The 25,834-nt window shown below is 44.3% G+C and overlaps 2 protein-coding genes across 3 annotated transcripts in view; both read right to left on the bottom strand.

Annotated features, from left to right (window-relative positions):
- Positions 1-25,834, bottom strand: part of MFSD6 (major facilitator superfamily domain containing 6) — a 96,596-nt gene that overhangs the window by 38,077 nt on the left and 32,685 nt on the right. The window contains exon 1 of one of the 2 annotated variants that reach the window (XM_006113315.5): positions 2,231-2,505. The exons of the other annotated variant lie outside the window; for it this stretch is intronic. The gene's annotated coding sequence lies outside the window, so the exon portion shown is untranslated. Of the gene's footprint in view, positions 1-2,230; positions 2,506-25,834 lie in introns of those variants that run through there. 2 annotated transcript variants of the gene reach the window in all.
- INPP1 (inositol polyphosphate-1-phosphatase) lies at positions 19,586-23,221 on the bottom strand. The gene is given in 6 exon segments (XM_089779558.1): positions 19,586-20,027; positions 21,028-21,172; positions 21,174-21,255; positions 22,377-22,422; positions 22,425-22,529; positions 23,198-23,221. Coding segments are annotated over 6 exon segments (789 nt in total). The 3' UTR covers positions 19,586-19,640.

The following is a 25,834-nucleotide window of genomic DNA, read 5'->3' as shown; positions in this document are numbered from 1 at the left end:
TTCAGAGGAAACTTGGCATTTAGCCAATGCTTCCAATGAAACGTGAACTATTAGCACAGTACATTCCATCAAAATCTGGATGGTCAACTGGGAAGCATTAATTTGGCATGAAATGACTCAGTTATCACAGACTGTAGTTAGACCTCACCCACAACACTGAATACTGTGTTATTGCAATTTCTAGACAATGAGGGTGTATCTACACTACAGGATAAGGTCAAATTAAGATACGCAACTTCAGCTATGTAAATTACATAGGTGAAGTCAAAGTACCTTAACTCACCTTTTGGCGGTATCCATACTGCAGGAAGTTGAAGGGAAAACACTCCTCCTTCAACTTTCCTTACTCCTCATGGAAGCAGGACTACCAGCATTGACTGGAGTGCCCCTCTCAGTTCAAATTAGCTGTCTTAACTAGCCCCACTAATTTGAACCCTGGAAGATCGACAGCAGCAGCTTCGACCTTCTCTGTAGTGTAGACATTTCTTGAGGCTAGTATGCTATGGAGGTTATAGCATATGGAGGTTATAATCACAGCAGATGCCAAAGATTTGAACTGAGAGGAAAGATGGGATGTGACCGGGTTCCCCAAAAAGAAGCGTGTGTGCTAAAACATTCACATTCTCATAAAGGACCTGGAGAATTAGGTTAAATGTGAACATGTCTGGTTCTTTCAATATTTTTGGCCTTTCTGATTGACAATCTCAGAGATATCAGGAAAGAACAATGAGAGAGGATTCAATCTGAGGAATACCTAAACATCTCCCAATAACAATGTAAGCAAGCAAATACTCCTCTTCCTCCCATTTTTCTGAGTGTTAGACAAGAGGCACTGTAAGTGTAAGGGACGGAAGGAAAAGCACTGCACTAAGTAGGAAAGAAGTTTGGCAAGTATGATGACTATCACCTTCCTAATACTTAAGATTGAAGGAAAAACTCCCAAGGTATTTCTCAAATCCTCCTGCACTATTAACAAGAATTTTCCCCATCTCATCATCACATGTAGTACACATACCATTGAATAAAAACACTACAACTGAACCTCTAATTTACCCAATAAGTAATCGGGGAAAACCCTGTTACTCCCTTAAATTCAAAACCCTCTTCCATCCAAGCTCTGACCCATTCTCCCCAACGTCAAGAATCTTTTATCCCACCATTCTAGCTCAAGGAGAAGAAAAATGGAATGGAGTTTAAAACACTGAACTAGTTCTCAGGAGAGAAGGGATTGATTGCTAGCTCAGCCACAGACATCCTGAGTGACCTTGAGCAAGACACATTCTCTCTCAATTCTATTTCTGTTATTTATTTTTCCATATCTTCTAACCCTTTGTGGGGATAAGACAACACAAAGAAGTACAAATAAATTCCCCGCTACCTCCCTACCTCACAGGATGTTTTAAGGACTCACACACAGTTTTTTTATGTACTCAGATAATACAGTGGCCCAGCAGCACAGAAAAGTCTGCTAATGAAAACATTTGGACCTAGAAGTTATGCTTGATCTTCTCCTTCTTCCAGTCTGACCCATTTGAAGGGCCGTATCCTCATTTCTAGTTATTTTAAAGGCCACTTGTGATACAGGCTTTCCACTATGCTTCGAAGAGACATGTAAAAACAAAATCTCACTCCATTTTGCTATGTGATTCAGCCAGTTGGGTATCACTCATTCAAAAGGACCTTGCTTGGCAGCGGTGCACAGATGGGTAAAAAGACAGCAGCGGGTTGTGTTGGGAGCTTGCACCCGGACGGACAGGTGCAGGTCAGGGGGAGCGATGGCAGCCCCCGGACGACCAGCTCCGCAGCGCCTTTGTTTGCAATGCAGTTACGTTTGCGGAAGTCCCCGCCCGAGTGGTGCGGCAGCCGAGCTTCCACATTACCAAACAAACACAAACCGGACTCCTCAGCCTGGCCTCCCTGCGGCTGGCACTAATGATGGGGCCAGGCCGGTCGCACCGGGGCGACGCCCCAGAGCGCGCAGCCAGGGCGTGGACGGGACAGGGTGAAAGCAGGCAAACAAACCAGCCCCCGAAATACAGCAGCAGCAGCTGCCGGAATGAGTCTCGGAGCCGCATCAGGGACCAGTCCCGGCCAGCCCCCCGGCTTCCAGCGCCTGCTCTCCAGCCCCCCGGGAACCCCACGCGCCCGCCCAGCGCCCCCCGTTCTCAGCCTGCTGCAGGCGGGAGGGGCGAGAAGCCAGGGCGTGTGGAGGCGGCGGGCAATGACTCACCCCGTGGCGGGAGGGGGGAAGGTGGCGACGGGGCGGGCGCTGAGCCGGGGGGTCCCTCACGGCTTCTTCCCAGTCGCCGCTGCTGCTGCTGCTCCGGGCGGGGGCCGCGCACCATCACCTGCCGCCGCCTTTGCCCACGGGCGCTGCGCGGCTCAGCCTCCGCCGCCGACCCGACCTCCGGCGGCTGCTGCAAGGTGCCGAGGCTGCAGCTACAACGCGGAGGGAAGGGCCCGGCCCAGAGGCAGGCAGGACTCCGCCCTCCCGGCGCTCAGCGCCCCACACGCCAGGGGCAGCTCCGGCATAGCCTGGGGCGCCCTCCCGCGGTGCGGTCTGCCCGGGCGCTGAGTTGTCGGTGAAAACCTGGGATCTTCGCCCATCCCTACCGCCCCGTGGGATCCAGCCCTCAGCATCTGGTGCCAACACTCCTGGGTATCCAGCCTCATCACCCCATATCGCCCCCCTGGGGTGATCCCCACCCCTGCTCATCCAGCGCTGACAGCCCCTGTGATATCCACCCTTGATCACCCAGTACTGACTAGGGATGCAAAATCCCGGTCACTCGGTTCATGGGTTAAACGTGAGGCCTCCCTGGGATTTAACCAGTTTACTGACTGCCAAGGGATCTGTACTGGGGACTGCTCTTGCCGAGCTGTGACAGCACCCGATAATGTGTGGGGCTCCCACCATTAGCCCCCGCTGGAGCAGCTTCTGCTGGGGGGGGATGCCCAGGCCCTCTGTGGGCAGAGGCTGCTCCAGATGGAAGAGCAGCCCCTTGCCTGTGGTAGGTGGGGAGCTACTCCAACCCTCACCAGTTGACTGGAATGGGTAAACATTACCCATTTAGGTTGATGCTTATCAGTTAACCTTTCACTTTCCTAGTACTGACAGGCATTGTAATACATACCCCCAATTCCTCATTATCAACACCTGGATGATATCTACCATATCAGCCAGTGCCAATGTCCTATATGATATTTAACCAGAACTGTCCAGGATTATCCATACCATGTGGTGCCCACCATTGATCACCCAATGTTGTCACTCCACATATCTACCCTAATCATCCTGTGCCGATTCCCTATTTGATATCTGCCCTTAATCACCTAGTACTAATATCTCAGGTAATATCTGCTAGTACCACTGATCATCCAATACCAACACGTAGCAGATAGCAAATATGAAAAATTGGGACACTTTTTTTTTGTCTGCATAAGACATCTGGGCACCCTATGCGGTATCAGCTACTGATCATCCAGTGCCAACACTATGTGATCTTCTTGACATATTAACTAGTACGGATACCCATTAGAAATTAGCCAATACCAGGACTTTATGAAATCTGTATTAGATATGTGAAAGTATAACCATGCACACAATTATCCGAGGAGCCTGGGCTCTTCGGTTAACCTTCACGGTTACATGCAGGCTCCAGTACACACGGGAAGCGGGCTCCCCACATGCGCCCTCCCCCTGCGCTGCTGCCTCTGTATTTGGGAGGAGGAGTGAGGAGGCAGGTGGAAGACGGTGAGCATAGAGAATGGACTTGAAAGTGGCAAGGAGTCCTGTGGCATCTTATAGACTAACTGCAGTGTAGGAGCATAAGCTTTCGTAGGCAAAGACCCACTTCGTCAGATGCATGTAGTGGAAATATCCAGAGGCAGGTATAAATATGCAGGCCAGAATCAGGCTGGAGATGACGAGGTGGATCCAATCAAGGAGGATGAGGCCCACTTCTAGTAGCTGATCTGGAGGTGTGAATTCCAAGAGAGTAGAAGCTGCTTTTGTAGTTAGCAAGCCATTCACAGTCTTTGTTTAATCCAGAGTTGATTGTATCAAACATGAAGATGAACTGTAGCTCAGCAGTTTCTCTTTGAAGTCTGGTCCTGAAGTTTTTTTGCTGCAGGATGGCTACCTTTAGATCTGCAATTGTGTGTCCAGGGAGATTGAAGTGTTCCCCTACAGCCGTGGTCCCCAACACGGTGCCCGTGGGCACCATGGCGCCCGCGGGGGCATTCGTGTGCGCCCGCCACGTGCTCGGGGCTGGCCTGGCCCCGGGCGCATGGCGCTTGGGGCGGGGGGCACCGGCCCCGGCCGCTTGGAGGAGGGGGAGGGGCGCCGGCCCCGGGCGCACGGAGCTTGGGGGGAAGGGGGCGCCGGCCCCGGGCGCTTGGAGGAGGGGGGGGCGCCGGCCCCGGGCGCAGCTATGGGGGGGGGCGTGCCCCCGTCCCCGCCCCCTGGCACCCAGCGGGCGAATGGCCACGCCCCCTGGCACCCGGCCACCACCACAGGTTGGGGACCACTGCCCTACAGGTTTTTGTATGTTGCCATTCCTAATATCAGATTTGTGTCCATTGATTCTTTTACGTAGGGACTGTCCAGTTTGGCCGATGTATATAGCAGTGGGGCATTGTTGGCACATGATGGCATATATTACGTTGGTAGATGTGCAGGAGAATGTACCAGTGACAGTATGGCTGATCTGGTTAGGTCCTGTGATGGTGTTGCTGATTCAGACTAACACGGCTACCCCTCTGAGACTTGAAAGTGGCTCCCCATGTGCATCAGCTCCCTACTCCACCCTCCACATATAACCCTGTAACCACTGACATTTTCTGCAGTTACATGTTTACTTTACCTCATTTTAACATCCCTAATCTGTACTGGCTGAACTAACTAGCTAGTTCCTTACACCCTATGGAACCATTAATGAGTAACAGTATCTGTCCAAAATCTGCCATAAATCAGTATTGGGAATTCTATAATATCCTCCACAAATCAGGCAGTACTGAAATCCAGATAGCATTTCACCTCTAATTAGCCAGTCCTGGCACACACTCATCCATGTTTTCTACCACACATCATTCAGGACTGACAGTATGCTATGTTCAGCAAATTTGACCAGAGTTGGCATCTATATTGTGCTTTTGACAGCAAAGAAAGTAAGAGCTTCAGAACAAAAATGTTTACACTCACTATCATTTATGCTTAAATTAAGCATCTGCTAATCTTGGCCATATATTTTAGATTGTAACAGTTATCCTGACTCCAACTTCCATGACGTAGCTCTCTGGATACTCTGTCTACAGGACTTGATACAACAACCTCTGCTAGCTAGCTAGTCTTAGCTACAGATCTGACCTAATAAAATAATTAGCTCTGCCCAGAGGCTGCTGCTCTCTGCCAGTAGGCATACCAGTAAGAAAAAAATAAAACACTATGGAGTTCTAAAAAGGTACTGGGAGCAGTCAGGGAATATTAAGGCAGTACTTTTTAAGAAGAAACAGTATGCATTGCTGCTGCACCACTTTAACTGTCAAAAGGGAAGAGCTTTTGGCACAAATTCAATCTGATCTTACCTGAGTTATTCTGGCATGTCACAGTTCATCACCATGGTAGCAACTAAGCTGTCTCAAACAGTTGATTATATCATAGCATGAATCAGCCAAGCTTGGGTGGCGTAGCTGGTTAGAAAAAACAAATTTTTCATGCCCAAAACTTACAGTAATCAGAAATGACAGGAAAAGAAATGCAATGTGTGTGTTTGTATTTCACAGTTTTCTGGAACATGGCAGTATTCAGAGTTAAATTAATTTAGAGTCCCATTTTGCTGTCCATTTTCAAGGAAAATTCCACTAAAGCCAATGGGAGATTACCTTCCATATAAAGATTGTCAATTCGAATCTCTTAAGTTTAAAGATATCTCCTTGGAATGCTTCGGAAAGCCCACCACACTCAGACATAGTACAGTATTTTCTGATGTCTGGAGGTAACACCAACTACATGTGACAATGTGTAATTTTGCTTTAAGTAGTATTGTTACAGACATACATGAAAGCAGAGAGAAAAAAGAGTTAAGAAACACTAGTTTTTTAGATGAGCTCTAAAAACAGTATGAAAGTTAATGCGGCAAGGGAAACCTGTTCCAGATGGCAGGAGCTACAAAAGAGAAGGATCTTGGATCCAATAGTGGTAAGGCTGTGTGGAATGCTAGAAAGGTGATCAATACTAGATGAAAGAAAAGGAAAAAAATCAGGAAGGAGATAAGACTTCAAGTAAGTAGGCAAAACTGAGGGAGAACATCCTAAATGGAACAGGAAGTTAGTGGATCTAAGCATGGAGCTGGTGTTATGGTACTATGCACATGATAGCTAAAATTTGGAGAGGTTTCTAGGAAGTGACAGCACTGGAAGCAAAGGAATAGGTGAGAATTTCAGCAGAAGCAAGTAAATCAATGGCTTGCATAAGTGTTGTGGGGTTTCCAAGTCAGGAGATGTAGGAGGAAAAAGTCGTCTAAGTCAAGAATAACGACAGAATTACAGACAAACATAAATGGGAAGCAGTCAAGCAAATGAAAGGTGTGAGGGGAGAAAGGAGATAGGTTGTGCTTTCCTTCCAAAAAAATTGCTATCTTTGAGACAAGTTACCTTAAGGGATAGGGGGATTATGTCACTTTGACCAGGACAGTCCCTTTTTTTAAGCTCTGTCCCAGCCATTCTGATTTGTCTGTGTGTGCGCAAAAGTGAGCATTTGTCCCATTTCCTCTTGCCAGCTTGATTAGTTATCAAGAGAAAACAGGACAAATATCCACTTTTGCCAAAAAGAGGGGTGAGGAGGAATGTATATAGAGACCGCCAGTGCTGCTATCCTGCAAGAGGAGGAAGGGGAGAGGCAGGGCTTGAGCAAGCTGCGATGCCAGTCCCAGACTCATATGGGGAGCAGGGAGGGCTCACTGTGATGGCAGCCCCAGCCTTTGGGAAATATAGTCACCCTTTTTAATGTGTGTAGCTGCTCATTTGATGCCTGCCTGCCCCTGTACTTGAGGGGGTGCTCCAATGGGTGGTTGGAACAGCCGCAGGTGCAGGGAGGGTTGGGCCAGTCCCACACAGTGTCCTCTTTTCCCTTTGGGAAGTATGGCCACCTTATTAAGGAAGGAAGTTGAAAGAAAGCCCCACATTTGCAGTCTATGCAGACAGGGTGAAATCATTTAAAGTTTTAAAACCAAATACACAGTGGAGTATCCTGAGTATAAACATGATAACTAGGTTATTGGTAAAAATAGTAAGTTGCAGGGAGAACTAATAATATGCTTTTATTGCAGTTAGCCCACATGATTGCCCTCTGGGGTTAGCGTAGCACTGTGTGAGCACCCACACTGCAAAGTCCTACTCAAGTTACGCTGAACTCACTGAATGCATCCTCAGAGTTACTGTAGGCACAACCAGTGGTTCTTAATATAAGGGGACTATTGGCCCCTTACTGAAACTTAGTGGGGGGGGGGGGGAGGTTGGCAGGCTAACTCCCAGTACCAAAGAAAGGGGACAAGTCAATGGGAAATCAGGACTCTGAGGCTATGTCTACACTGTGGTTTTTTGCAGAAGAGTATATGCAAATGGCACGCTCGATTTTTGAGGAATAAGGGATCTTGCGAAAAAGGGGTTTTTTTCCTGACAAATGGGCTGTCTACACAGGGCTTTTTAGCGGCAAAACCTCTTCCGCAAAAAGAATCGGAAGAAGATCTGCAAATGAGCGCAGTATTTGCATATCCTCTTCTACAAAAAAAACACACCCAACAACGCAGGGTAGACATAGCTTGAGACACAATCTGCAGGGGCAATGGGGAGAGGCCAATGCTCCAAATGAGCCTGACTAACAGGGCAGGCCAGCTAATGAGGGAGTCAGGAGGCAAAGAGCAGGCCAAGCTGAGGAGAGAGCCGGCACCCAAGCTGAGCTGGGAAGCAGAGCTCTTTGGGCCAGAGCCTGGGAAAATCAGTTAAGCAGAGCCACAGCAGGCAGAGGGGACAGAGAAGCATCCCGGAGAGTTGTGCTGGGAGCAGATCTGCAGCAACCAGAACCAGAGCAGCTAAGATGCAGCCCAGGGAGCTACACTGGAGGCAGAGCTGAGCACTGGAACTGTGGCAGCAGCTGTCTGGAACCAGCTGCAGTGAGCAGCTGAAGAGCAGGAGGGGGACCATGGGTAAAAGCCATGGTGCAGGGGGATGCCCTCAGCCAGAAGGCCTTGCATGCCAGACTTGGACAGGGATCATAACCCTGATGGGAATGAGGGTCCTGCCACCTAGAGCCTGAGGGCATGTGGCCACCGCCAGACCAAGAGTCTGATCCATGGCACTCCCAGCCTGGCACATTTGAGGAACAGGGTGTGAACTTCCCTTACATTCCAGAGATGCTGTTTGTGATGCCTCTGTGGCTGAGCCAGGTTATGTATTTTCCTTTAATCTTTTGCCGTTTTTCCTCATTTTTTAAATTGATTGTTGTTTAATAAATTGCATTTGCTTGGACTACAGGCAGTCCCCGACTTACGTCGGATCCGCACTTACGAACGGGGCTTTTCTCGCCCCGGAGCTCGCGAGCGGCGGGACCGCCCAGAGCGCAGTGGTCCCGCCACCGCATCCTCCGGGGCGAGAAAAGCTGCTCTGGGTCTCCCTGGTGTGCTGGGGGGGGACTCCCCAGCACAGCAGGGAGACCCGAGCAAAGCCGCAGAGGCGGCGGGACCCCGCTGCCCGTGCGGCTTTGCTTCTTTGCCCCAGAGCAAAGCCGCACAGGCGGCGGGGTCCCCCGCCTCTGCGGCTTTGCTCCTGTCTCCCTGCTTTGCCCTGGAGCAAAGCCACAGAGGCGGCAGGACCTCTGCGCCTCCGCGGCTTTGCTCGGGTCTCCCTGGTCTGCTGGGGAGGGAGGGGGCGCAGCTAGTGCGCCCCCCCCCCCCAGCAGACCAGGCTTTTGTTGCGGGACGCCTGGGGTAGAGCAGCTGGGGTGCTGCCGGGTTGGTCCTGCGGGGACCTACCCGGCAGCGCCCCAGCTGTTCTGTCCCAGGAGTCCAGATTCAGCCGCTGTTGAAACTGATCAGCGGCTGATTCCAGGAGGCTGGGGGCAGAGCAACTCTGCCTAGGGCTTCCTGTAGTCAGCCGCTGATCAGTTTCAGCAGCGGCTGAATCTGGAGCCAGTTCCGACTTACATACAAATTCAACTTAAGAACAAACCTATAGTCCCTATCTTGTACGTAACCTGGGGACTGCCTGTATATGCAATAGTGGGTCAGGGAAATGGCCAGAACAGAAAGAGCACCCTGGAGTGGGGACACGCTAGCCCTTGTCATAAAAGACCATGACAAGATTGGGGATCAAGCCCCCAGGAATCCTGAGCCCAGCCTTGTCAGGGTTATGAGGACTCTGCCATACAGGAGAAGGGTAGGGAAGTAATTAAGGTCAGGCTGATCTGTGGGTAAAGGGAATGGGAGCAAAGACTCTAATCCTTTCATCAGCCAATTCCACTAGAGTACTGTATAAGGCAGGAAATTCCCCACAATAGCATGGCCATTCCCCACTTATAGTTGTGCTGCAATAATTTGAACTACTCTGATTCTTTCCCAGACAAATGTGGGAGAACCTGACTCTCTTTTCGAGTACAGAGGTGTGGGGAGGGAACACACTGGAGAACTATCCAAGCTTGAGTGATTTAGTTCAAGTCTTGACTGCAAAGTGGATTGATTACCAGCCTGAATGAAAGCAGAACCTGGGCTTTGACCTTTAGTTGAGCCGGTAGTTGTACACACTACTAAACTCAGCTGAGCAGTTTGTATGTGTGTAGAGATGGAAGGGTGGTAGGGGAAATATACAATGAGAGTCCTGGTTATCTCTGCCACAAAAACAGATCCTTAAAGGAAAAGCACCAAAACCTGAACTCCAGAAAGAAGATGTCTTGACACAGTAAAGAACTCACCTACCATTTGTCTATGGCAGTGATTCCTAGCCTGCGGCCCAGTCAATTCACAGCTCGTGACATCCTCAGGGCCATACAGGTTGTATATACATATATTGGGTGGATGGGCCTACATACACACACAGAGCTGCATATGTGGCCTACAATGGTACATTGGTTGAGAACTGCTGGTCTATGGGGAAGATTTTCAAAGGTCCAAATGAAGTTGAGAACTCCTCTTTTTTTTGCCTTTCAAAATCTTCCTCCCCTGTCCATTTCAACTCTTCAAATACAGACACAGGAACAATGCAAGATGAAAGCAGGAGCATGGTACTCGCACAGCCTCACAGGGCAATTATAAATTCTGACAACATTAACATTCAACAGCAACAAAAAGACTGAATGTTATATAAACTGCCATACATTTTTAAATGCTCTTACAGTCTGCCAAGGCTGGATACATTTGTCAGACTATACAAATGTTTGCAGGGCCAATAAGAATTTGTAGAAAGGGGTCCTGGGTCACAAAGAAAAATTTGATCTTTGCAATCCCAGACTCCATTGGCTGAAGCTGTCAGACCAAGCTGTCACTGTAGTTCAATGAGCTCAGTACTGTAAACACAGGGAGCTCATTGAATAGTGGATAGAGGATGCTAATATGTTGCCTTCTAGACCCAGTTATGTCTAGGTTTCTGATAGGTGGGCTTAACCATCTCTCTCTTATGGCTTGCTTTTGACATCCCTAGAACATTTCTGAAAGGATATATTCTCCACTATGAATAAAGGAATTTAGGAAAACTATATAATTGTACAGTATCTGTGAGCAAGAGTGAATATAGAGATTTGCGATAACCTGTGATGGGAATGTGGAATTATAGCTGAAGAATACTCCATGTTGATGTTGAACAGCAAGTAGTAATTTACATTGATTTATTTCCCTGTATATAAGTGAATGTTTCTTAGTAAATCTACATAGCATCCATGAGGATCTGAAAAAGTACTGACTGAATTTGGCAAAGATTTCCATAGACTTCAGTGACAAATTGAGCCCTGAAGGAGTAGCTCTATTGACTTCAGACAGTAAGGGCTAATTACATATGGAAAGGTTGCAGAATTGGGTGCTATTACAAACAAGTATCTGGATCTTGGCCCATGTTTGAAAATCCTCATCCTCATTGAGAGTAGGCATCCCTCCATTCTTTCAGATGTGGAACTGAGGGTTAGCAAGCACTTGGGGGGGGGGGGGGAGGGAAGGGTATTTGTTTGTCATACCAACGCTGGAAATGAACTGTATCTGTTGTGATTTCTGTAGCAATGCAGGAAAGCTATGTGCTCAAAGCCAAAGAAATGCTCTAAAAAAAGAGAATGTGGTTACAGTTGTTCCATTTGCAGTATTTCTAAGGAAAATTCTAAAATAATATAAAAAAAGATACTTATCACTGTTATTGAAATGGGCATGGGTCTGATCCAAACCACATTCAAATCAGTGGGATGATTTCCATTGACTTCAATGGGCTTTGGATCAGGTCCTAAAACACTACAAAATTTAGTATCTGAAACATAACAAACAAAAAATAACAACACAAAAGGAAGCTTTGACAGTGAGGATGCAGACTGAGATACTCCCACTTGAAACCACTGGAAATCAGAGCATGCCAAAGTAGCTGTGAAGTTCTTACATACATAAATATTCCATTAATTTTAGCAGTGCTTGAACAAATTGTGAAATTAACCATTTTTATTTATAAAAATGTCCAGGGCTTAAAATAATGTTGACATTTTCATTACTCTGAATTGGGAACTGAATGCTCTCAGTTCTGCTGCACATCAAGGGCCAGTCATCCTGCTGGGAAATACAGTGCTGTATTATTATAATTGTAGTTTTAGCCTTCACTGATGGTGGATTTATTAGTCAGAATTGTAGGGAAGGGCAGTGCTGCATTTTGGCTGACTTCAGGAGATGTGCCTGTCTTGACTTAGCAGGATCATTTAAATCTCTGTATTTCCCAATTAAATCACTAAGTAAAATACTGAAGCAAGAACATTAGTTGTGTTGAACTTCTCTGAATTACCCGGTAGCCTATACATATATACATATGTTTCACTGTTAAAGCTTCAGTATATTGTCACCAAATGCAGATATTAAAATAGAAGTATTTGAAAAGAACTGTTATTGATCTGGAGTATGTGTCTGCCTTGAACACCCCAGTGTGCTAAAAGATATGGCTCGAGCACGGCTCGCTCAAGCCATTCCTGTGCCCCGGGCAGTGGGCGCATGATGCATGTGCGGTCCCACCCCCGGCGCGCTGCGCACCTTACAGCTGCCATCAGGCGCCCCCCATAGGTTGGCGCTCCAGGCAGCTGCCCAGCTAGCTCCTTCCCCTTAATCCCGCTCAAGCTAAGAAAGGACTCAGAGGGGCCTGCTCCATCATATAGCTAGAAATTGGAGAAAAATTTGAACATAAACTGTAAGACATTTAGTGCAATACAAATAACATTTGCTCTGAAAAAAATATTGGGATGTTTCAACAAAAATTTTGTATATAAGATATGGAAGGTAATTATCCTGGTCAAGGCTTCAGCTGGAGTACTGTGTTTAGTTCTCAGTGCCAGACTTTAGGAAAGATATGGACAAATTGGAGAGTCTCAAGGAGAGCAACAAAAATCGATAAAAGGTTAGGAAAACCTGACTTATGAAGAAAGGCTTTAAAAATTGAGCATGTTATTTAGTCTTGATAAAGAAAACTGAAGGACATGTTAACCCAGTTTCCAATATGTTAAGGACTGTTATTAAGAGAGAAGACTGTACAGTTGTTATCCATGTCCACTAGAAGCAGGACAAGAAGTAATGGGCTTAATCTGCAGCAGAGAAGGTTAAAGTTAAATATTAGGAAAAAAGACTTTCTGAAATCTCCATCATTGGAGGATTAGAGAACAGGTTGGAAAAATGTCTGCTAGGGATGGTCAAGGCCAGTGGTTTTCAGACTATGGATTATTACCCAGTAGTGGGTCAAGGAATGTCAGGCACTACGTCTCATTGCTGCACGGTGATCAGGTGACCAGTGGGGGTGTTAAGGCTAGCTACCTGCCTGTCCTGGCACCACAGACTGTGCCCCAGAAGCAGTCAGAAGCAGACCCAGCTCCTAAGTGAGGGAGGCAGGGGAAAGAGCACACACCGGTCTCCAAATATTGCCCTTGCCCTGAGCAGTAGGTCTGCACTCCCATTGGCTAAGAACCTGCTGGTGGCTGTTTCTGGGGTGCAGCATGGTCTATGGTGTCAGGAGAGGCAGGAAGCCTGCCTCAGCACCCTTGCTGCACCAAGTATGCCCCTTCTGCCCCAGTCCCAACACCCTCAAAGTTGGAGCCCCTGCTAAAGTTCTCATCCTCAGCCCCACCTCAGAGCTCACACTCTGGTCAAATTATTTGGTTCGCAGGCATTGACAATTCTCTTCATCTGGTTCATGAGAAAAAAAATGTTTGAAAACCACTGATTTAGAACAGTGGTTTTCAACCTGTGGGCTACAAGCACCCTTGGGATCCATAGAGTCTATCTAAAGTGTTCACAGGGGTCTGTATCACCACTCAAAAAATTTTCAGGGGTTTGCAAATGAGAAAAGGTTGAAAAGCACTAGTCTAGATTTACTTGATTCTGCCTCAGCACAGGGGAATCGATGACTTCCTTCTACCTCAACAGTTCTGTGAAACATGACTTATTCTTTGCTCTATGAGGCAGAATTAGTAGGGCTCTCAGAACTCACGTTCCAAGTGTGTTCTACACAGCACACAAAGCCTGCATAATTTCCAGTGTTAACCTGGAGGGCATTCAAGATGAAATAATTAGAGGAAAAATGGCCATCGGGAATGGGAAGAGAGTTTCTTACTAATATAGCAACATAAATGAGAAAAGGAAACCCTAATGAGATAAAGAGATGAAGGGCATGAAGTCAGAGGATACGAGTGCAAGGAATGCTGCATATTACATGGATCATAGTCCTCTCAATGCTTTCTTGTGCTTCCTTTCTGTCTGTGGCATTCAACTGTTGTCTTTTGCTGTACATTTTGAATATAGCACATCAGGGCAAGGTTCTTCTGTTAGGCTGTGTCTAAACTATATCCCTGTCAGCAGAGGGATGTAAATTAGATGTTTTGAAAGTGCAAATGAAGCACAGATTTAAATATCCCGCCCTTCATTTGCTGTTTCAAACAAGCGCCATTTTGAAACTGAAACAGCAGTTTTTTCGACAACAGGGAGCTTTTTTGAAAGAGCCTGTACTCCTTGTTAAAAACAGCATCATGATGTGATTATGCAAATGAAGTGCAAGATATTTAAATCCCTGCTTCATTTGCTCTTTCGAAACATCTAATTTACATCCCTCTGCCAACAGAGGGGTGTAGTTTAGACATAGCCCAACATGGTATTCAGTAGTTAGCCAAAAAAAACCTCTTGATTCCTGTTGGGGGCCAATACAATGCAACACAAATATTAAAAAGGAATAGGAGTATATCACATACTGAGCATGAAAATAAATCAATTGTTTAAAAATAATCTCATTGTACAGGAGAAAGTAAATTTTATTGGGGAAGTATTACTGTACTGCTGCAAATTTACTGTATATGAATATAATACATACACAGATATCATGTAGCATGTACTATAAGTATAGGTCTAGATTTTCAAACATGTTAGAAATGTAATTGCATGCTTAATTTATGCACCCAGATCAGGTAAATGTTCATGTAAATTTTGCATGCGCAGTTACTCATCTAATCATTTGACAATCTAGTCCACAATACAATTAGGCTATGTCTACACTACATGCTTCTTGTGCAAGAAGCCTTTTGCACAAGAGTTTTTGTGCAAAAACTTCTTGCACGAGAGCACGCCCACACCTCATAGCACATTACAAAAGCAATGTGCTTTCGCGTAAAAGAGCATCCACACTGCAAGGACGCTCTTGCACAAGAAAGCTCTGATTGCTATTCACAGAATGGCCATCAGAGCACCTGTGCTTTTTCCCACAGGGGTTTCTTGCACAAATTTTTGTGCAAGAAACCCCTATGGGGTGTCCACACTTGCCTGTTTGCACAAGAACTCTTAAAAGGAGGTTTACCTACAGCAGAAGAAGCCCTCTGTTCTGCCGTTTTACTCTTGATTTCCTTGTGTAAAAGTGCATTTGAGGTGTGGACGCTCTACAGGTTTTTGCGCAAAAACAGCTCTTCCTCAAAAAATGAGGTCTAAACAGCTTTTTGACAAAGGAGGGGGGTTCGATGATAAAGCCCCGTCTAAACTACTTTCACTTTCGAAAGCGCGATCAGAAGAAGATATGCAAATTCCTCTTTCGACTGTTCCGCATAATCTAGATAAGCCCTTACTGTGTATCCAAAACCAAAAGCAAGACATTGATATTGATAAGAGAAAAATTCTGGCAGAGAACTGAAAAGAGTCATATGATGACTAAGATTTCTGCTGTTTACATCCTTGTGTGAAAAACAGAGGAGTCAAAAGCAATGTCAAATGCAGCTGAGTGCAGTGAAAATTATTGTTCCCTACTGACAAGGCAATCAGAAAACCTGCAATGCCACTACCCTTCATGTGCCTATTCTGTGGAGAAGCAGGCTTTTGAATTGGCAGCTTTACAAACATTACATTCATTTGGTAATCAAAAAGCAAAGCCACCTGTAAAAACAGATACCAGCTGCAGGACCTGTGCCTTTCATATTTACATATACACTTTTATATAACACTGGGTGAACACTAATACAGGAGCTACTGTTAGTATGTAAAGCATTAAGGCCCTGAATCTGAAACAAGCTTCATGAAGGCAGACTTTATGTCTTCAGTGGCTCTTCATGTGGATAAAGGGGTCTGCTCATGAAGAATTCATTGCAGGATAAGGGCTTAGGATAACATTTATATTATTTGTGCTTCATAGATAAAATGTATAGCAGCATTGGGTCTACTACTGCGGCTTAAATCATGCATAAACATTATGCTATCTGTCTCCAGAGGGCACAATGTTATGCTTTGAGAAACTCTGTGTTAATTATAAATTGAAAAAGTAGCTATACACATAGTGATAGAAATGTAGCCGTATTATCTAATAAACCATCTTGTATAAGTATATATGGCTGTGACTATTTTCTTCCACAATTTGATCCGAGGAAGTGGGTCTGGCCCACGAAAGCTCATCATCTAATAAACCATCTTGTTAGTCTTTAAAGGGCTACATAGTCCTGTATTTTGTTTTAGCTATACACATGTGATAGTCCCCTCATCCTGGTTGACACCAGGGACTTCCAGAGCCAAAAAGCAATAGTCTGTACAGCAGGGGCAACCAACTCGTGGCTCTTTGCTTAAAGAAATGCGGCTCTTGCTAGTTCTGAGCTGCACGCCAGGACTGCTCATGGCCGGCCGCTCTGCACACGTGCCTCAGAGCCTGGAGGGAGAAGTGCAAGGCAACAGCAGCAGTGGTGACGGCTCCAGTATGACCTAGGCATTAGGTTAGAACAGAGAGAGAGCTGGATGTAGGGGGATTGGGTTAGACTGGGGGAAGGGCTGAGGGAGCCAGGATCTGGGGGAGGGGAGGTACATTGCATTGGAGCAGGGAGGCTAGGAGTGCCTGGCACCGGGAGAGAGGTGAGGCATTGGGTTAGAGCAGGGGGGCTGGGAGTGCCTGGCTCTTGGGGAGGGGTGGGTACATTGGGTTAGAGCAGGGGGTTAAGGGTTCTTGGCTTTGGGGGAGAGGTGCGAGATTGGGTTAGAGCGGGGGACTAGGGATACTTGGCTCTGCAGGAGGTGGAGGGCACTGGGTGAGAGCACGAGGGCTGGGGGTGCCTGGCTCTGGGGGAAAGGAGGGGATTGGGTTAGAGCGGGAGGGTAGGGGGGGGCGCTGAAGCACCTTTAACTAAAAGTCTTCATGGATGCAGAATAAGGCAGCCAACACAGATGTCATAATTAAATTCCAGGGCAAAAAGGATCAGCGTGTACCTGGTTTACACTGTGTTTCAATAAAGAAAATTCAAAAGCTATTGTTTGCCAGGCTGAAGCAATTATTCAGAGATATGAGTCTCTCCCTCATTGTTTTTGAACCTGTCATATTTGCAGTCTGGGACGCACCTGAATTTTTAGAACTATTAAAAAACCATAATCTTCATAAGTAAAAAAAAAAAAAGAGGAAACCATACCAGAGATCAACAAAGTTGGAGTGAAACAGGCACTTCAAATTGTGCTAATTTACTTCTCAGTTCAGTTTAATTTTTAAAAACTCACAGGACATAATAGTACAATAGTGTTAAATTTAAAATACATGGTGGGGTTACTTTTTTTTAGTGTGAGAATATTACTGTATTTTTAAAGGGTTGTTTTTTTTTCATTTGATGTTTGTTCCTTGTCAAGTTCTCTAAAGATCTGTGGACTGGCCATGAATTTTTTAAGTGACTAGAGACTTTTTAATTGTTTTTTGTTCGAAATGTCCTGTAATGTTATTTTTATCACTACATTTTGTGTACTATATCTATCTATCTATCTATCCCCATACTATCTATCTATCTAAAATATATATAATACATGGCTCTTTGCACTCTATCAACAGCTATTTTGGCTTTGTCTCTAACTGGTTGGCCACTCCTGCCCTAGAGTTAAAAAGTCAGGCTCTGCAGCTGAGAACTGTAACACTCACTTCCTGTGATCACTGCAAAGAAAGGGAGACGCAACACACACTTTCCAGTAGGTTTCACATAGAACCTCCCTTGTTTTACAATGGACTATAGCTATTGTTTATTAAAAACAGTAACATTAGTAAACATACCATTTTATATTAGATCAATTACTCTGCACAAACAGAGATGTGAAGACCTTGAAACAACTGTACTTGTTTAAATGGTTTTATATTGCAAAACATATTTAAAAGTGAATTTGGATGTTTGAATATTGGGCATTATTGTTTGTGTTTCTACTAATGTGAAATGTAGTTTAAGACTAGAGTGGGCATTGACTGTAGACAGAGCATTTGTGCAAGTGCATGATAGCCCCTATTTGTATTTCCAGAGTATGAAAGACCCTATGTACGTTTCAAAAGGTCTAATCTTAGCTTAATAAATTTACCTTCCAAGAAAACAAATCCCATTCTTGAAGAGATAATATGTATAACCCACACACCTAGTGTAGTTACTGAGTACTGCAAGTGGCACTTAGACCACTGCAACAGTTAAGATCAAGAGACCTCTACAGCATGGGCTGGGAGCCAACTGGCTTTTAGCTCAGAGGGTAGAGACTCCTATAGTCAGCTCCCGAGGTCCCAGATTCAAATCCGCCTTGGTGGCGGATACATATGTAGTAAGAATTATATATTTCACATTAAAAAATTTGTTGGTGTATCTCTTTTGTACAAAGGTGGGTAATAATGGTGGGTAATAATTTTTGCAGAGGGGGGGGACTCCAAGAATTTTGATAAGTGGTCACAGGACTGTACTTTTGTATGATATGAATGAAGGGAGTGTGGAGTCTGAGACTTGACTTTGGGTGAAGAAAGGAGCTCTAGGCATGGATGGGGTATATAGGATTGATGCAGGGTCTGGGATTGAGTTTGGGTGCAGGAGAGGGTTCTAATTTGGGACAGGGGGTTGGAGTGTGGGAAGGGATGCCATGTGTAGGCTCTGCCCCTGAACAGGAGGCACTGCAGATGGCTCCCAGCTAGCTGTGCAGCGGGGCACTAAAGCAGGTAGATGGCCTGCATGCCATGATGGTCCCACACAGCTCAAAGCTGCTTGCTGCCAAGGGGCGTTCAGAGACATGCTTGCCAGCAGCCTCCAAACATGGCACTTCCAGGAGTAGCTTGGCTGGGGCCATGGCAGGCAGGGAGCCATTTTCCTCTAGTCCCAGCCCAGAATGTCATGGTGGGCTGGAAGAAAATGTTTGGTGGGTGTAGGTCTGGCCAGTAGGCAATATTTTGCCCACCTTGCTTTAGTATATTTTTATTATCCATTCAGGATATGTGTGTAGCTGTTCATATTTCAGGACTGATGTGTCAGGGTTGGGCATGACTGATGAGTAAGGGAAGGAAGTCATTGCGTCAGGCCCTTGACTCCTTCAAGTCTCATGAACTTCAGAGACTGGTGAGGAAACTAATCACCTTACAGTGGGCCATTAGTATATCTTGCATGTGCCCCCCCGAACAAAGTCACGTTCTATCATCGTTAATTATTGCAATTTTGTAAACCAGTTTCACCTCATCTGTTGCACAGGGAAAAATGGAGGCAGGAAAAAATAGTCACAGCTAATGGGCCTTATATCTCCAACTACGAATCCATGAAAATTTTATGATTCAGGTCTTTAGAGCAAGAATTATGTGATGTGAACATAGAGATACCTGTGTAAGAGATCATGCATGTTAGGCAACCTCTAGTCTTAAAAAGGTGCCTTAAAGCATCCTTGTGTGGACTATGGGATACTCAGCTTTCCCTTTCTTAGTAGGCAACTTCTACTGAGCAACTGAGTTTTGTGGCAAATTTTACTACAATTGTGTATCATACAGATCTGGTTTTGCCTTAGAAGCTACATAGGCAACATACATTTAAATTATATTCATCAACATACATTTAAATTAATTTTTCAAACAAATGAAATAAGAAAAAATCCTCTACAATATACAGTAGGTTGATTAGAATTTATGGCAACACATCGAGCAAAGAGAGGTTTTTAATTAGAAGGCTTAAAACTTCCCAAATGTTTCTCAGATCTGTAAGCTGTAACCCCACCTTTATTGGCCTATTTTTCTGTTTTAGTGGCTCCTTAAACTTCATTATATAGTAAATGTGGCACAATATGCGCTGTTTCTGATCTTTTTGTTAAGTATTCTTTCAATCTAACTATTCCCCCTCCTAAGGCTCTCATCATGGCACACAAGATACAGCAATTCCATTTGAGAGTGCAATCTTCTGCAACAAGATAAGTATCAACAAGACCTTGCAGTGGCACTGAAACTATTTTTAGAGTTGGGTGCTGAGCTGCACCTTCCCCCCACTCCTGTTTATGGCCCTCAATGCCCCAGACTGGGTCACACCCATGGTTTCCTACTCTCCCAGACTGGATGGACCAGATGTCATTACTTCAAATAGCACCTGGTTTGTCCGGTCCAGGAGAGCTGGCAACCTAGCTACAGCTAAAGGTAGCTACTTTGCCCCAGGCCAGTGATGAAACCCTGAGTGGCAGCAGAGTCCGCAGGGCCCATGGCTGGCAGGTTGGTACCGAGGCCAGCCCATGAGTGAGAGGAAGCTAGGTATAAAATCTGAGTATGCTAAGCATCCCCTGCACATATGAGTCCTTGCACAACTCAAAGACTTTAGTAACCCGCCCCAAATGCATGTTGAGGCCATGTGTGTAGTCCTTTTTCCAGGGAAAACACCTATTGACTTTAATGGGGCCAGAATTTCATCCCATAATTTTAATCTCATTAAGATTTATTCTGATGGGACCAATCTTGGGTCTCTTCCTTGAGAATTTAGCCATATATTAGTACAGCTCTGAAAAATGGATGATGGGAAGCAACTATGGAATACTGAAAAAATCGTCTTATCTCTTTGCCCCCAGAAACCTGTGCAAATCTCTTCTACATTGCACCAAGTACTTCTGAGCCAAGAAGAGGGAGATTTTAGGTTACTCTCACACCCAAATCTCCATGCTCCACAGCCATTCTAACAACACTGAGAGAAGTATTATCTTCATATATGTTTGCTTAATAAGCTTCATTTGACTTTAAGAGAATAGTGCCACTAGTCAGCAGCAAATTCATTAACCTCTATGGAATTTATATGGGGCCAAATCCTGCTGAATTCACTCATTGCCTGGTTCTGATACCACTTATTCTTGTGCAGGAGTAACTCAGCTGAATCAAGTGAATTAAGCCAGTGTAAAACTGACGAGAGATTGGAATCAAACCATCAGTTCTTTCTCACATTAACCTCCTATTAACTACAACAGGATTTTCTTTTGCCAGCATGAGGACTGAATAAACGTTGAAGCCAACATGTTTACTTCATACCTTAAAATGTGTATTTTAGGTTATCCTTGACTGCTTTGTGTGTGCTATGAGCTGTAAATGCAAGATGATAAAAAATAACTTTAAATATTTCTCTCTCACCTGAGTGTCCTTGAATCTGGTGCTGCAAAATGGTTTACTGATGACTAACATCAAAGTCATCCCAGTTTGTATCTCATATGCTCCACTTAAGAGTTACACGCTAAAACCCAGATGGGAAAACTCCTTGGTTTTTTTGGAAAGCTGCAGTGCCTTTGATTTACTGGGAAGTGGAATCTAAAAATGGAACAATTTTATAACAATTAAAGACACAATTAGAACCATGATTAAGTATATACACAATGGGCCTGCATTAGTAATAAATACACTGATTTCTAGCTGCAGGGACAGAAAGTCCAGCTGGAAGAAAGCTGCAGTGGCATTAATGGATCCTCAAAAAGGACTGCCACTGGCCAATCATGGGACATGGTTCAAGATAGTAGACAGTTTTTCAGAGACAGTATTATAGGCACAAGAGCAAACTTTCCCACTGCATAGGAAAGAAAGGAAATATGGCAAGAGACCACCCGCACTTAACCAGGAGATCTTCATTGAACTAAAAATCAAGAAAGTCCTATAAAAAGTGGAAACTAGGTCAAATTACAAAGGATGAATATAAGCAAATACCACCAGTAGGCAGGGACAAAATAAGAAATACCAAGTCACAAAATGAAATCAAACTAGTTAGAGACATAAAGGGTAACAAAAACTATTCTACAAATACATTAGTAGAAAGAGAAAGCCCAAGTACAGAACAGGAGCATTACTCTATGAAGAGGGAAAAATAGAAAAATGGAAATGGCAGAGGTGCTTAACGATGTCTTTGTTTTGGTTTTCACCAAGATGGTGGTGATTGGACATCTAATATAGTGAATGCCAGTAAAAATTAGGTAGGATCAGGAGCTAAAATAGAAAAAGAACAAGTTAAAAATTACTTAGACATTCCCCTCTCACACCAGAGCCTGGGACTGGGGGCAACCTAGTAAATTCTGAGCTGCCCCCTGTCCCAGGCGACTTGAAGACATCTAATCCTGGTGACTTGAAGACATCTAATTTGTCTTTCTCCTTCTCAGTTGGGGGCCACATCAGTTTGGGTTTGTTTTGGGTTTTTTTGCTTCTCACCTGATTGATTTTTCTGTCGTCAGTGGCCCCCGACAAAAATGGTTCCCCACCCTGGCATAGAGAGCACATGTATAAAGTTTGCAGATGCTACCAAGCTGGGTTTATCAATAAAATAAGAAAGGCTGGAGTATCCAATGCAAACCAATTATTTCAGCGATGCTGAAAATGCTGATTATGTTTAACTATTGACGGTACAAATTTATCAGTGATATTTGTTCTGCCCTTTGTTAGTCTACCTGTAGTAGCCACCCAAATTCCCATAACATGCTGTGAAATGTTATTTCCTTTACTGCATCCAGTGGAGGGTCTGTAAGTGCAACATCCTGATGAACTACTTCAGCTAGTAACTTTGATGCCAGAATGTTGCCAACAAGAACTTTATTAAGAAACTATAACATTCTGATCTTATCTTCAAAAACCTAACATAAAAAGGAGATTGTTTATAGAATACCTGTTACTAAAAGAATACATATACAAGAATGTTTATGGTGATTAATGCAGGGAGAACAGAAAAGCTCCCAACTTTCTCAGAAATATTTTTTAACAATTATACTGTGATGCTAGATTATTCTTTACTTTCAATACTAGTAAGATTTCCCTTTCCCTATCCAGTTGACAAATCCAATTTCACTGCCATTTGGAAATTCAAGGAATGGATGATCATGTCCTTGATTAACATGTACACCATGGAGATAGTCAGTAAGAAAGGCTTCAACATTTAACTCTGAATTTATTTCCTTTTATTTTGTAGCAAGCATTTTAACTTTAATATAATCTATATTTTTGTTTTAAATTTTTTAGAATCTGGCAGTTCTAGTAGTTGAATTTAGTATTTATTTTAGTTATTTACTAGGATTGCCAGACGGTTTCTGAAAAAATACCTAACCAAAAAAAAAAGGGGAAAAAAGGACCCCAAGACCAGGAGTTGTTAAGCAAAAAAACCCAAACCAAAACAAACAAACAAAAATCAACCAACCAACCAACCAAAAATAAACCAAAAAAACCCAGTGTGGCCCTTTCAAGAAATACTTTGCTTTTGAAGCTTTTTGGCACTGACAGGTTGCCGGTGGCCGCCCGCCATCTTGCCTCCCTGCACCGGACCAGACAGCTCCCCTGTGGAACCCAGTAAACACCCGGGATTTTCGCCTCCTTACTGGAGAAAAAAAAAAATCAGAAAATACCAGACATTTTACATGTCCGGTATTTTCTGAATTTTTTTTACTGGACAAGAGGCAAAAATATTGGACTGTCCAGTTTAATACCGGACATCTGGCAACCCAATTATCTACATAGTATTAAAACAATAAGCAAGTCATTGATGCTCTAATAGAACACATTATCTTGCCTAGACTACTCCATCCTCTGTAGTAGGAAATATGGTCTTGCTCCTACACCAGTTTTTCTCAAAGTGGTTTTGCCATTTGCAGCCAAGGGAAGCCATGGGACAAATAGGAGCCGCAAGACTCCATGGCCACGGCACCAGTAAATGAACACACCAGAGCGGTCACTTAACAGGTTTCTCAAAGTGGTTTTGTGGACCACTTTGAGAAACACTGTCCTACACCATTAGTCATGAGTATTGCCATTGACTGCACTGTTAGACACGAGCATTGCCATTGACTTCAATCAGCATAGGATCAGGCCCTACTATACCATATTATTCTTCAAGTTTTAAAGAGACATCCTGAGAGACATTGAGTTGATAATGTGAATGACTAGATATAATTAACAAATACTATACCACAAGTTTACTAGGGATGTGAATAGGTAACAGGTACCCTTAGCAGGTGATGCTTACTGGGTAATTGTTAACTGGTGCCTAGGAGCAGCTTCCTGTCCTTGACCTCCAGCAGCCCACAGCCCCAGCCCTGGAACTGGGGCTGTGGGCTGCTCCAGCTGGGCTGCAGTTGTTCCCGCCTGGGTTCCTTCATAGCTGGTTAAACATTAGGCTAACTTAATTTTAACTCATTGAAATTTTATATCCTTTAAGTTTACCAAACTGTTTTTGTCTCTATTTACATTTTCAGCTGGAAATTAAATTCACTAAGAATAGATGAGAAACCTGAGAGGTTTGCTTGTTAGTGCTCTCAGTCCAATCTGAGATCAATTATTCATGTATGCAGCACTCCTGAAGCAATTTATCACCAACATTCCTGTTTCCTAAAATATACCATATTCACAAGATATTTCAACTAGAACTTAACATGCTGTAGTATTTACAGTAGAAAGCTTCAAAACATCTGTTTCAGAGTGTCAAGATGAGGATCAAAAGAATACAGGAATAAAGTTACAAGAAGATAATAATAACCCCATAGTTACGCAGCTCATTAGTGAATGTATTGGATTCCTCCCCAGCAATGTTTTTTTTTCTCTTCCAAACCTGGAAACTAAATTGAGTATGAAGAAAAACAACATATGTTTAGTTTTGAACAAAATTTTAATTTAGCTTTGAAGGGCCCAATTCTGCAAAGTCCTAAATGTCCTCAACTTCCTTTGAAGCCAGTAGGATTGAGAACACAGAGCACCTTAGAAGAACAGGTCCAAAATTAATAATGGATTTTTGAAGAGTACAATACTACATAGATTCATGGTTTATGCTATACTTGCTTCTCAGGGCTCCCAAAAGATAATACCATGAAACCAAACTGAATAAGGACGCAAAGTAACTGCTTTTTTTTCCTTGCCATAGCACTTTCTTGTCCAGATTTTGCTGATGAAACATAAACTTGGCTGCTGCTTAGTCATATCATAGAATTAGTCCCTTGTCCTGAGCAACTACACTAGGAATGTTGAGTTTAAAATCCAAAGTCCACCAAAATCAGTAGAAGTCTTGGTATTTACTTCAATGGGCTTTGAATAAGGCTGATAGTCATATAAACCTGTCAACTATTCAGGGAGATGTAGGTGATATACAATACCTAAGAAGAGCAGAACCTACAGTGGGTGTCCTTCGATTTCTGCTCTGTCTTTCGGTTTGTCACCAGACTATCCAGTTCCTTTCATCTTCCTGAGGTTCACTGCAGTAGAACTAGAGTCTAGGGGATAAGAGCAATGCTGAATAGTTTAAGTCAGTGTTTCTCAACCTTTTCGGGCTCAGGATCCATTTACAAATGTTTTTGGCCTCTCACAACCCAGTAAATAGTCTGGGGTTGGAAGCCTTGGGGTTGTTTTGGTTTGAACCTGTCCCCCTACTCGCTGGTGTGGGAGGGGGATATTGACAGATCCTGCAACTCTAGAGTGGTGGGGTTGGCTAGGCTAGGCTACGCTAGGCTACGCTAGGCTCTCAGCTCTGGGCCCAGCAATCTCTAAGTTTGCAGCACAACTCAAGTTTGACCCCACCTTCTTGCTTGCATAAATTTGTGAGACTGGAGGTGTGACCTTGCTCATGGGGTGGCAATGTCAGTCACTCAAGTTTGACCTACTTATACTCCCATCATGATGATGGCTGGGCCAAAACTGATTGGCACAGGGACAGGAGCCACAGCAGCTTCCATGCAACCCTTTGAAAAATTCCAGCCACTCAATTGTGCTGCCATGTTTCTAAGGGTGTGTAATTTATATAAGTAGGTTTGGTCAAAATCTATTCCTCCTATATCACAGTATAATATAAAGGTCTACATCATGTAGTTTCAGATGGGTAGCCGTGTTAGTCTGAATCTGCAAAAACAACGAGAAGTCCTGTGACATCTTGTAG

Source organism: Pelodiscus sinensis, chromosome 7 (assembly GCF_052426305.1).
Source record: "Pelodiscus sinensis isolate ZL-2025 chromosome 7, ASM5242630v1, whole genome shotgun sequence".
NCBI lineage: Eukaryota > Metazoa > Chordata > Testudines > Trionychidae > Pelodiscus > Pelodiscus sinensis.
The sequence above is the reverse complement of the archived record's forward strand: the minus strand, read 5'-3'. Positions and strand labels throughout refer to the sequence as shown.